Source organism: Sminthopsis crassicaudata, chromosome 3, assembly GCF_048593235.1.
Source record: "Sminthopsis crassicaudata isolate SCR6 chromosome 3, ASM4859323v1, whole genome shotgun sequence".
Lineage (NCBI taxonomy): Eukaryota > Metazoa > Chordata > Mammalia > Dasyuromorphia > Dasyuridae > Sminthopsis > Sminthopsis crassicaudata.
Window position 1 is genome coordinate 122,044,757 of NC_133619.1, and position 13,626 is coordinate 122,058,382.

Genomic DNA, 13,626 nt, shown 5'->3' on the forward strand with positions numbered 1-13,626 from the left:
ATTCTGCTTCTCCCAGTCTCCCCCAGGTCACATTGTCTTTGCTTTGCATGTGTTTTGTGTGTCCATATATACAAACACATATACATATATTTACACATATATAGAAATAGTTATATACACAACATGCAAACATACATACATATAAATAATAATATATAACAATTACTGTTCATCTCTCTCAACATTTACTAAGTTCTTACTATGTGCCAGTCACTATTAATCACTGTGTATACAAATGCATGCAAGTATGAAGTTCCTGACCTCAAGAAGCTTATATTCTAGTGGGGAAAGACCTCACATAAAGGGGAACAAAAAGATGCAGTGTTTATCCAATTTGGATGAAAAGGTTTTGTTTTTGACTTTGTACTCTCAGCACCTAATATGATACACACAATACCTGATACGTAGTAGGAATTTATCAAGTGCTTGTCTATTAATGGAACATAAATCTTTACTATTGTTTTTGGATCATTTATTACTGTTTTCAGTTTTGTGAAGGAATGGGTAATTAGAAAACTTGACTCACTTAGGGTTGTGTTTTATAATATTGGAGGTAAAAAAGACCTGTGGGTAATGTTGCTCTTCTAGTTATTTTTGATATCTAAAGTGGAGGCCTTAGGCTATTCCTTTTTTCATTTTCCTATTTACCTATCACACCTGGATGGTAGCCAAACTTTTTTCTTTTCTTTTTTCTTTCTTTTTAAACATTTTGAGCTCAGTCTTTTTCATTACACATCCATGCTACCAATGGGAGTTAATCAGTCAGACACTAATTTTCTAATCTGGAGTTTAGAAAGAATGCTGATAGGACACAATGAATGAATTTGTTTTATTTTTATCTTGAGCTTATGTCAAGAATAGGGGAAAAAAAACCAAAAACATGTTTTTATAAATTGAAAGCCGGATGAAAATCAAAGCAACTTAATTTCATCTCTTTTGAGAGAAATGCTTAAAAAAGCTTAGCCTCAGTTCTTAAATTATGTATTTTTGTGATAGTATACTACTCTTTGGTAGTGAGCAAATAAAGTAGGGCAGGAAATAAAGAATAAAAGTACTAATTAGCTGATTAGCCAACATTCCCAATACTTTGGTTACAGGGGATTTTTTTTAAGATGGGGAGATTCAGCTTCAAAGTAGACAAGGGATCTTTACAAGTCAGAACTTGTAGTGGGGGAAGGTCCCAGGGCAGGGGACTCAGAAAATATCTGCTGGGCTTACAGTAATAGGAAATAGCCTAAGTAAAGTGGGCCTGGCAATAAGGGACTCTATGTAATTAAGGATTAGAATTTTAATAACTATCTGAAGTACCTATTTTCGTAAGTGGTGGTTAGATAAATTTTGTTTTGGTTTTCCAATTTTGAAGTTTCAGAGAATTTACTTACCTTTTGCTATTTCTATACTTCTTCTTTGTTTTGTTTGTTTGTTTGGCTTTTTTTTTTTTTTTTTACTATTATCAATACAATTTCTGTGTAGAATCCTTAATCCAATTTTAAGAATTTATTACCAAAACATACTCAAGGTCTGAGTTTTCATGATAGATAAATTTGGAAGTCATTCATATACATATGTGAAAAGCCCTTAGAGACAACAACTCTGCTGCTTTCTCAAAACTTACTATTCCATTTAATTAAAAGACTTTCATATAGCAGCTTTGTCTTAATACTTTGTCCAATCATTTCCCTCTTAGGAGGATATCATTGGTGTATTATAGTTTGATCACAAATCCACATAAAAATGTAAGATTTTCATAATTGTAACTTATTACAGTAACTCAGAGATGCTCTTGTATTGATCTATTTTTAATAGATTTAGTATTATACTTAAAAAACTTTTTGATTATAGAAATTTACAATAAAAGGAAAAGGAGGGACATTGTTATAACCTTGTCATTTGTCATAATAGGGGAGAAAACTCCTTTCATTCTCTTTGATTCCAAGCATGAGTCATATCTGACAGTCAATCATATAGTTCTGGTATTAAGTGCAAGGCTCAAGATTAACAAAGTAGGGAACTTTCTTTTTCAGAAAGTAAATAGCACAATGGGGAAATAGGAGGATCCTACTTGGTCTGTGCCACGGTCATCCTCAAAACTTTTTTTCAAGAATAGACATATACCTTCAGCAGTTTCTGTAGATTGCAGCACATTTCATTTTCTATGTATTAGCTTCATGACAATTCAGATCATTCAACACTTGTAATCAAAATTCAAAACAATAAAAAAATAACAGTCCCAAGAATTTTTATCTTAAATAGCAAAATCTCACTAATCACAACTTAAGGCTCAAATATCTTCCTGTTGTTTCCCTAATAGTTAACATTTCATTAAGTCCTTTATTTATAAATTAAAACTAACTATATTCTGGGACTTCAGACATATGACAAATACCTGATAGTTGACTTATCATTAATTTGTTGAAGCTACATCTTTAAACCACTATGTATAGTTTCATAATAGCTAAGACTTTTCAAATGAAAATTTTCTATCTTAGTAAGCTTATTATTATTAGTTTTAAAACAAAATATACTTCATTAAATATTTAATAGTTTTCGAATAGCTTTTTATTATCACATCCTTAAAAGCCCTATTCATATTATAACAGTATCCAGATTAAAAGGAAGATTTTGTCTTATTGCATTTCTGTTACAACAGTCTCTCAATTTTCACAATATGAGAGAATTTAGAAATATAACAGAAACAATATCACGTATGGATTAAAAAAAAAAAACTTCAGATGGCATCCATTTAGTAATTGCATTTCTACATTATCCCATATAAAATCACTAATCTTATTGCTTTTGACATTTTAAACTCATCTTAGATTTATGAAAATAATATTCAATTAAAGACTAATTTATTAAGTGCTTAGCATGCACATATACATATATGTGTGTGTATATATATATATATATATATATATATATATATATATATGGGGGGAGAGAGAGAGAGAGAGCGAGTGTGTCACTGTTTTAAACACTTTACAATCATTATATCATTTTGATCCTTACAACAACTCTAGGAGGTAGGTACCATTATTTTTTTCTTTCTACAGATCAGGAAACTGGGGTGAACAAAATAAGATGACTTGCTTGAGATTATACATATTTTTATTCAATTGGAAAGGTTGTCTAGTGACAAAGTTCATTCATAACAGTGCTTATTTAAGCTCAAAGACCATCAGTTCTTCGATTTAGTTGCAGGAAAGTTTATCCAGAGCACAAAGGATTGTTGTAATGTCTATCTCTGGGCACAGCTTACTTGCTGAGTTTTGGCTTGGGAAAACATGGTGTCTAAAAAAAGAGAGAGGAGGTCTTGGATCCTGACAGAATAAAAAGATGGAAATTACCAAGCAAAATAAATGTTTGTTTTGGTGTCTTTTTTTTCTGTGACTCTAATCACCTTTCCAACCTCCTCATGTTACTCCCTTTCACATTTTCTGCATTCCAAACAAACTGGAGTATTCTCCAGTGCCATTCTTATTGTAACCTTTTCTAACTGTGAGCCTTTGTTCAGATTTCTCATACTACAACTGGAATGGGCTGAAGTTTCCTGCTTCAAAGCTCAAATTAGTTGTTGCTTCTTCCATGAAGTCTTCTCTGGGCTATAATAGCTGAAATGATCTTTTCAAATTTCTCAAAGCACTTTGGAGCTCAGTTTTCTTTCTATTCTTTGTATTAAAACTTAAAAAGTATTTACCTGACTCTCCATATAGAATTTAGAGGACCTCAAATGGAAAAAAAATTAAAAATGTGTTTTCATTACTCTTTGGTTTTCTTTGTAATCCTTTGTATTTTATTTTACTCATTTAAAAACATATGAAAAGGGATTCATAAGTCTTACCAGACTGTCAAAAGAGTCTATGATGTAATAAAAGTATAGAAGTTCTGGATGATTAGATAAGTAATAAAAAAATATCAATACAACAGGGAACCCCCCCCTCCCCCAGCTATTTTATAATTTTGATAAAGAACAACCTACTTGTAAATAGCCTATATTTCTGGTTTATTTCATAAGTCAGACACATTCTGGTCTTTGAGCATATATCTGCCACCATCTGGTGGTCAAAAGGATACATTACAATGAGAAATAAATGTTTTATCTGTTTTTCCAGTCTCTAACAGTATTTTGTCTAGTGTTTGTGCTATAACTATGACCATTTCAAAATGTATTCTATACGCACTGTAACACTGGGAGATTTGATGAATCAATTTGTCATAGTATCAGAGTTGGAACTAGAAGGGACTTTAGATCATTTTAGAGCATTTTTTTTTAGTACTATTCCCTTATTGTTACTGATTAGAAAACTGAGGTCCAGTGAATTAAATTTGTCCATGGTTGCACAAATAGTAAGTAAAAGAACTAGTATTTGAATCCAAATCTATTGATCACACATCCCTTTCTCTTCTAACTATGTTTATATTGATCTCATTACTATTTACATACATATTTATATATTAATACATTAATATTTATTGACAGGTTTAATCATACTCTAGTTACACTGGTCATAGTCATACCTTCTACTTAAAAACCTCATTTGAAATAGTTTTTAGTGAGTGAAGAGTAAATTGTTTCTTTCCCTCATTCTCAGCTGCCTTACCAAAGGCAGCCCACTCCATGTGGCTGCCCACCCCTATCCGTGGACAAAGTTCTTTAGAATTACTCTATATATGTTCAGGTATGGATGAATATAGCTTTATCTATTATACTTCATGACTCATAAATAATATACCAATTTTAAATTTATAAAGAAGCTAGTGTTTGTTTACTTGGTTTTAAGAGCTAATGTTTTGGGCTTTGGGTTTTTGGGGTTGGGAGGGGGGCTTTTTTGACTTGAAAACTTGTTGCTTTGAATCTCCTAAAATGTTTTTGTCCTTCAGATAAACTCCGAAGAAGTATGCCTAACCTTGCACGGATGCCAAGTACAACAACTGTCAGTAGCAATGTTAGTTCTCCAATCACTGTGAGAAACAGCCAGAGCTTTGACTCAAGCCTGCATGGTGCTGGTAATGGAATGTCAAGGATACAATCGTGTAGTAAGTAATGTTTCTTTGTCTTTTTCTTTTTTAAATTATCATTGCACCATTACAAAGCAATAAGAGAAATATTTTATTGTTGAATATGATTTTTGTATTATAGAGGTTTTGCATGAAGTCCAGTCATCTTCTGCTTTTTAGATTTTATTGTATACTCTGCTTATAAAGTAGCTTTTAGATTGTGCTAGCTCATCATGCTTAATCTACTTTCTCATGAAAGATTTCATTATAGGGCAGATTTGATGTTTTTTTTTTTTTTTTTTTTTTTTTTTTTTTTTTTTTTTTGTGAATGGAGCTGAAAAAGATCTATCCATCCCCTTGGTATACAGACTGACTGACTGACTTGGATTCTGGGGTGTTGGATTCAACCCAAAGAAATTTGAGAACCGAAAGGGACCTTAGACGTCATCTGATTCAATAACTTCATTTTACACATGGGAAACCAAGGCCAGAAGGGTTAGGGACTTGCCTAAAATATGTCTGGCTGGACCAGAGCTCTGTGCACTATGGCTCTGGAGTGAGAAGGACTTGAATTCAACTTAGCCTCAGACACTTACTAGCTATGTGATCCTGTGTGTGTTTACTTCTGTCTCAATCCTTCAAATACAAAATGGGGGTTATGATAGAACCTGCCTTTCAGGGTAATTGTGAGGTTGAAATTAAATATTCGTAAGTATTTATCCTAGTTTCTAGCATATGATGTGCAGTATTCCCTTCCCTTTTCACATATATCATTATTTTGTCTCAGGTTCTTTCCACTCTACCATCCTCTACTCAGCCATCAAAATAATCTTTCCAAATTCCAGTAATTCCATTCACGTCCAAGATCAAATGTAAAATTCTCTGTTTGACATTTAAAAGCCTTTCATAACCTGTTCCTTCATCTTCCCCACCTTAGTCTTCTTATTTCTGATTTCTCATCTACTCTGGGGTCCAAAGACACTGGACTTCTTGCGTTTCCTCAAACAAATCTCTTCATCTCTAGATTGGACATTTTCACTGGCTGTTTCCCAAGAATAGAATGATTTTTCCTCCTTATCTCCTGGCATCCTTCTAGTCTCAACTAAAATCCCACCTTCCATAGGAAACTTTTTCCAATCTCCCTTAATGCAAGTACTTTCCTTGTGGTGATTATCTTCAATGTCTCTATATAATTGTTTACATATTGTCTCCACTATTAGACAGCCACAGCAGGGACAGCCTTTTGCTTTTCATTGTGAATATGTCCCTATTGATTAACACAGTTTCTGGCATGTAGTAGGCTATTAGTAAATAATAGTTGATCAACTATGTGTGCAACACATCAGTCAATTAAAAACAAAAACAAAACTGTGGATGATTGTCATCAATGCCAGGTTGGAGGGAATTGTCTGATATATTGTACATTTAAAGTATTTTTTTTTTTTTTTAGACTGTGTACTGGAGTTTAAATAATCCTTGCTTTTGGGACATATGAATTATGATGACTTAGATGTCATAATGGGACAAGATGGTTAGGGAGAAAAAAAAAAAAAAAAACTAAGACAAGCAAATGTAACCATTCTTTCCTGCCTCAAGGTTAAATCTGTTATTTAGTCTCTGCCAGTCATCTGAATGCTGACAAGTTCTGGAGACAGAATTTTGATGGAAGATCTATCAGAAGTTCTTAAGTAATACACTGAGAAGCAAGCTCAGCCTGGGAAATAGCTTAGATGTATGAGAATCACAAGAGAGAAGCCAGGTGGAGACTTGGCCATCTGGAGCCAGCATCCTAATTCTTTGCTCTGAGTTAAGAATTTTTTTTAATACCTTAAATCAAATTTCTTGCATTAAAAAAAATGTAAAATTCATTCTTAGCTGGCAGGCTATATAGCTTGCCAAACTTTGCTCTGGGCCATGAAGTTTAAAAAAAAAAAAAAAAAAAGGAAGCTATCCAGCAAAGGGTAGGATACTGCTGTACCTATCTAATGAATATGTTCCAGGCTCAATAGTTAGTAACATAAAAGGTATGATGAGGAGTAAGGGGATGGAAATGAGTCGATTCCACAGATATTTATTAAACACTTATACTACATGATAGATGCTAAGGATTTAGACGTTAAATAAAACTTAGGCTCTTACCTCAGAAGGTTTTGCTTACTAGGAGGTTATGACATATATAAAGCACTGTGCAATAAAATGTAAAAGGGAGGACTCAAAGTATTTTAAGTAATTTTTGAGGCACTTTCACCTACAGGGCTCAAAGAAAGCTTTTTTTTTTTTTTTTTTTTTTTTTAATACAACTACTAAGTATCTGTGGTCATTTCTGAACCCAGATTTTCCTTCCTGACTCTAGGTCTAAGTTCTAGCCACTATTGCACCTAGCAGACTGTAGTAGTTGGCAGTCAACAGTTATGGAAGATTTTTTTTTTTTTTTCCACTACAAAAGTGATATAATCCTTTTGTACTACTTACTACTCTTTTGTACTACTTACTACTCTCCTTATTGGGCAGCTGTGGAAAGAATAGATTGGAGGCAGGAAGATTTAAGTGTATCTTATTAAAATAGTCTGGGTTTTATGGAGTGAGCCTCAGAATTAAGGTGGTTGTCTTAGGAAGAGAAAGCCCAGCATTTTTTGCCAAATGGTGAAAAAGAAGGTCTTTTTGTTGAAGGGGATAGAGTGGGGATGATGCTGAATGGAGGGAGACTAGATGGGACTTTTTCTCTAAAAAGTTAGGAGATATAAATGTGACTTACTTTGGTTCATAGCCAGCCATTCTCCTTAAGTTCTTTCACATTTTTAAAACTCGGGGAAAGACTCACATGTGAGTCAGGGAGTGGCTCATTATCTACTGTAAGTTGGGGCTCTTATGCTAGAGTTGAGAAATGTGTACTCAAAGAATATATACAAAAAGAGAGCAAAACTAGGAAAAATAGAAACTATGGAGAAGCATAGTTTTCAGCTCTACCTTAAGGAGAAACGTTGAACAGTTATTTAGTGGTACTGCTTTGAAAAGGAATCATTTAGCAGCTATTTATTAAGTACTTCCATGTCAGACAATATGCTTAAGTACTGGAGATACAAAGACAGAAATGAAATAATTCCAGCCCTCAAGGAGTTTACATTCTAATGAGGGGAGATAAGTACATATATAAATATTGGGTTGGGTTGCCTTTGTTAATCTAATTCCATAGTCATCTAAAGACTAGAAAAAGGAACAGAGGGTTGCCAAAAGGCCATAAAGGATCATTTGTGTCATTACTAATAAATTACTAATAAGTTTTGAAGACTGATTAGGAAATAAAGGGAATTGATCATCTCTGTAACTTTCATATCATATGTAAAATTTTAGGATGTTCAAAATTTAAGCTTTATCATAGGATATGAGGTGAAAGGAAGTCAGAGGTTATTTAGCCCAACCCCCAGCTTGATGATACAATTCCCAGCAGCCTTTGTTACCTACCTTTTACTTGACGACCTCTGCTAATGGAGAACTATTCTATCTCAGGAAGCAGCTCTTTCCATCTTTTGACTGCTCTAAATGTGAGGAAGTTTTCTTCTTTTAAAGGAAGCTGTAGTATTGTTGGAAAAACTACTGGTTTCTGGTCAGACGTTGATTTGATTCTCAGTACTGTAACTCAGCTGTCCATGTGACTGAGAGAAATTCGGTGATTGATCCATTGGAGGTCAATTTTTTCATTTGTAAAATATAAACAATATGTTTGTACATATATTTGTATGTGTATAAATATTTAAATATGGAAAATCCTTTAAAGTATGTGATAAAATGTATAAAAATAGAGTACTTCTTTTTTTTTTTTTTTTTTTTTTTTTTGCAGAGATGCAAGGGCACTGCTTCTAGTACTTTGTCTCACTGTTTTCACTTTGCTTAGCTGTGATCTGAAAGCCAGATTTTCCTATTGACTCATCATCCGCACTCCACTGCTATGGTTTCCCTTCTGGGGAAAGCAAGAGATATTCAGGGATCAACATGATCTATAAAAGTCTTTTACACTCAAACAGAAACTTCTTGAATTAATTTCACGAAATAAATATTACAGGAAATTTGACTGGAAACTGTTTTTTTCAGATTGATAAAATGGTACTATAAAAAGCAGCTTTATCTTCACTTGAAACCATGATTATTTTTAAGTATCTTTCCCCCCCCCTACACACACTCCTACCATGGTAGACCCTGAAATTAAATAACTTAGCATCAAGTAATCACTAATCATTTGATTTAAAAGAAAATCTCTAGTGGAGTGCTTTGGGAAACTATGCCTGACCCCTTGCATGATTTTGTATGATTGATTCAAACGAAAGCATTCATTTGATACAAAGCTAGAAAGAATAGATGTCACCTTTGCTTAGAGTCAAGATCTAGAAAATGATCTATAGTCTAGAATGAGAGGCAATATAAGGTAGCAGGCAGACTATGTAGCCTGGAAATCAGGAGATCTGGGTTTATACTACTTTAGACACTTAACTTGTTTGACTTAACTTTTAAACTTTCAATTGTCTCATCTTCATGCCTTTTGATCTAAAGTCTAAAAGCCCATTTGCTTATAGAGTGACCCATTTAACCCTCCAAGATCTTTTTAAATGGGATCCAGAAAAACAACTAAACTACATTATGAAAGGCCTTAAGAAATTTTGCCTGAAATGGAAGGATTTTAAATATTCCTGTACTTTTATGAAATTACATTTAAATGTGACTAGCTTTAACTATCTTTTGAATAGCTAAATGCAATTGAGTAGCTATAGAAATGCTAACAAGCATTTGGTCTTCTCAGTTTTCTTAAGTATAAAATGGTTTGATATTATATTCACAAGGTTATCAGAAAGACAAATTTAAAAGCACCATACAAATGTGAATTAATAGAATCAGCATATAATAATAGAGTTCATCATTAAGAAGACATTTTATAAATTATTGTGGTATAATATTATAAAGGAAAAAATTCTGTTTTTACTTAAAAAAATCAACTCTACAAGTACAAGATGGGATAATTGTAATTGGATATAAGTTCATATGAAAAAGATTTAGGGAACTTAATAATGGCCTTATAAGATACGCATGAGACAAGAGTATGATAGGACAACTTGAAAAGCTAATATATTAAAAAAATGATATCCAACTGATATATTGCTATACTATATCCTCTTGAATATAGATAGTATGTGGGTACCACATTTTAGGAAGGGCATAGATTGGTTATGTAATTTAAAATGGATATATGGCATAATATTAAAGACTGTCATAAAAAAGAAAAGCAGAAAATATACTTTTCAAAATTACAGGTAGATATTTTCTTAACCAAGCAAGGGAGATACAAAAGATAAATAATTTTGATTATAGTTAGTCAATCAGTAAGCATTTCTTTATAATGTACTAGGTGATGGGCACTATTCTAAATTCTGGGAATATAAAGAAAGGTAAAAGATAATCCCTACTTTTGAGATAATGGGAGAAAGGGCAACAAGAAGCAAGCCACTTTGTATGAAGTAATGTATAGGATAAATTAGAAATAGTCAAAAAAAGGAGAACTTCTAGAAAATAAGAGGATTTGGAAAGACTTCCTACAGAATTTAGGATTTTAGCTGGAACTTGAAGGAAGCCAAAGAAGCCATGAGTTGGAGATGGAGCTTTCTCTACATGGAAAACAGAGAAAATGCTTAGAGGTGACATGAAGTGTCTTGCATGAAATTGAAAAGTTCTGCACAAAAGTAATACATCTAGGATAATAAAAGAAGAGGTCAGAAGTAACCTCAAATTTATATTAGATTTCTCTGATAAGGCTTTGGTATCTGGGATATATAGACATCTAACAGAAATATATAAGATCAAAAGTGATTTCCCCAAAGAAAAATTGTTAAAGACCATGAAGAAACATTTCTCAAAAGAATCACAAACTCTTAACACCACCCAAAAGAATATTCCAAATCGTTAATAAGAGATAGACAGACTTAGCAAATATGAAAAGAAGATCAAAGTGAATCATTGTTGGAGGGAGTAGTAAAAAGATAGGCACATTAATATGTTGGTGTCCACTTTGAATTAGAGCCAAAATGTATTAGAGTAAAATAAGTTGGAATTATCCCCCCCCAAAAAAAAAGGTAGTTATATATCTATAGTTTTTGATCTCCAGGAGTGCCACTGCTAAGCATAAACTTCAAGGAAGTCACTGATTTAAAAAAAAAAAAAAATCACAGAACACACCAAAATTTTTATAGCAGCACTCTGTGGCAACAAAGCACTAGAAACAAAGTAAATACATAGTGACTGTGATATAGCTTTAAAAAAAAAAGCGATGTATCAATGTAATGGAATATTAAAAGATGACAAATATACAGAGGCAAGGAAAGTTTCTTACAGGAACTGAATGCAAAGCAAAATAACCAGAGCCAAGAAAATAATCAGCACAGTAATATAAATGAAAAGAGCAGCAGCTATAAAACAGTTGAAAATGGCTATTTCAAAACTGCAAAAATTAATCTTGGTCCCAAATAAGTTTTACTTTTGTAGATGTAGAGGTTTTACAGATTTGGAAGATTGTATGTATTTCCAATTTTGGAAAAAAAAAAATTGACTTGTCTGGCTTTTTCCTACTTCTTTTTTTTTTTTTTTTTTTTTTTTTTTCTTTTCTTAAAATGTTCTTTGTTATTTCGCTTGACCCCAAAAGGTAGATCCAGAAGCAATGTAGTAAGGTAGATTTGGATGAGATGTAAGGAGAAACTTCTTAAAAGTGAAATCTCTAATAGTTTAATGGGCTACCATTTGTGGGTTTGTGGGTCATTTGCCATATGATGTGCTCGTTTGGTTCAGATTTATTATTACTATTTGGGACTGATATGTAATGTGATTTATAAGATTTCCTAATTTGAGCAATTTTAAAAATTTCCTCTAATAAAGATTTTTGTTTTCTACTAGTTCCATCACCAGGACAGCTTCAGCATCGAGTTCACAGTGTGGGTCATTTTCCAGTATCCATAAGGCAACCTCTTAAAGCTACAGCCTATGTGAGTCCGACTGTTCAAGGCAGCAGCAATATTCCTTTATCCAACAACTTACAGGCATATTCCAACACAGGAATTCCTGCGCCAAACAAAACAACTACTTCTGGGATGATAGGGAGAAGTGGGCTTCCAAGACCTTCTTTGTCAATAAATGGGAGTAACTTGCCCCGGAGCAAAATTGCACAACCTGTGCGAAGGTGAGACTTTTTTTTTTTTTTAATCTCTTCTTTAAAATTTGTTATATTTTTCTAGTTATTGAACTTTACTGTCTGTTGCTTTTTGTGTATGTGAAATTAAGATGAGATTATCAACCAACTTTGCATGAAATTTGATGTTTCATAAAGAACAAAGTCATTTGTTCATAAATTCAACAAATATTAATTTACTAGATATCTGCTACATACTAGACCTCAACTTTAGCCTCTCTATTCAAGATCTTTAGGAACCTGGAAACAGAAATTGCTAAGGCTTAAAAGGTGGATTTAGGAGCACTATACAAAGAACTTCTTTTCATGATATTCATTTGAATTCTTGAACATATTTATCATCTAAATCTTTTCTTCTTAGTCAACATGCCCAATTCCTTCAACTAGTCTTCATATGTCAAAATCTTGAGGCTCTTCATAATCTGGTTGCCCTCTCTTAGCTAATTTTCTTTTTCAAATTTTTTTACATATACACATGTATATACATATATATGTGTGTATATTTGTATCTCTATATACATATGTGTATATATGTAAATACATAAATATATATGTACATAATAGTAAATGTAGTATAGAAATGACTAAATACTACAAGGAAACTTACCATCTCTTAAGGGAGAAAATAAATTCATACAAGTAATTGCATTATAATCCAATTCTACCTATCTTGATTAAACATCTGTTACATGCTAAGGATTGAAGATACAAAGATAAAAATGAAAAACAGCTCCTGAACTCAAGGAATTTCCTTTCTGTTTGAAGACATCAGCCAGCATGCAATGAATATCAAAAGGGATATACTAAAAATTTGTTCAGAGTAAAAATGTAGTTGTATATTATGTAGATATTTATCCTTTTTTATTACTTCTCATTTTAACAATTAATTGTATATAATTAAATAAAATATATTCTAGCAAATAAAATATATAATTACATATTAGATTATCATATGTTATGGTCTCTTTGGAAGAAAGCATAAATTCAGGTGCCAGCTCTGATACATGGGATGTATAACTTTGGGGCATTTCACCTCTTAGTGCCCTAGGCAATTCTCTGACTATAAATTCCAGAACAGTTATTGATCTATACTGTAGAAGAACTGCTTATCAGGTGAACTCATAGGTACAAACTTAAAACAAAGTTATAACTGATAATAGTGGCTGAATTTTTTTTAAAAAGCCTTCTATTTCATAAGCTTTTGAAGTATTGGTGATTACAACAACAATAATAATAATTATTATTATTATCATTGTTTTGCATAGCAAGAAAACGAGGCACAGACAAATTAAATGATTGGTTTCAAGGTCTGCTATTAGAATATAACAGAACTGGCATTGTACCCTGTGGCTTTAAGACTTATATAAAAATGTTTATATTTTATGGTAAACAATAAATAAATGTTA

At 32.5% G+C, this 13,626-nt stretch overlaps 1 protein-coding gene across 3 annotated transcripts in view; it reads left to right on the forward strand.

Moving 5' to 3' along the window:
- SLAIN1 (SLAIN motif family member 1) overlaps positions 1-13,626 on the forward strand; it is a 79,741-nt gene that overhangs the window by 58,131 nt on the left and 7,984 nt on the right. For all 3 annotated transcript variants that reach the window (XM_074299315.1, XM_074299314.1, XM_074299313.1), the window contains 2 exons: positions 4,882-5,037; positions 11,929-12,211. In XM_074299315.1, the coding sequence (XP_074155416.1) occupies positions 4,882-5,037; positions 11,929-12,211 (439 nt within the window). The remainder of the gene's footprint in view (positions 1-4,881; positions 5,038-11,928; positions 12,212-13,626) is intronic.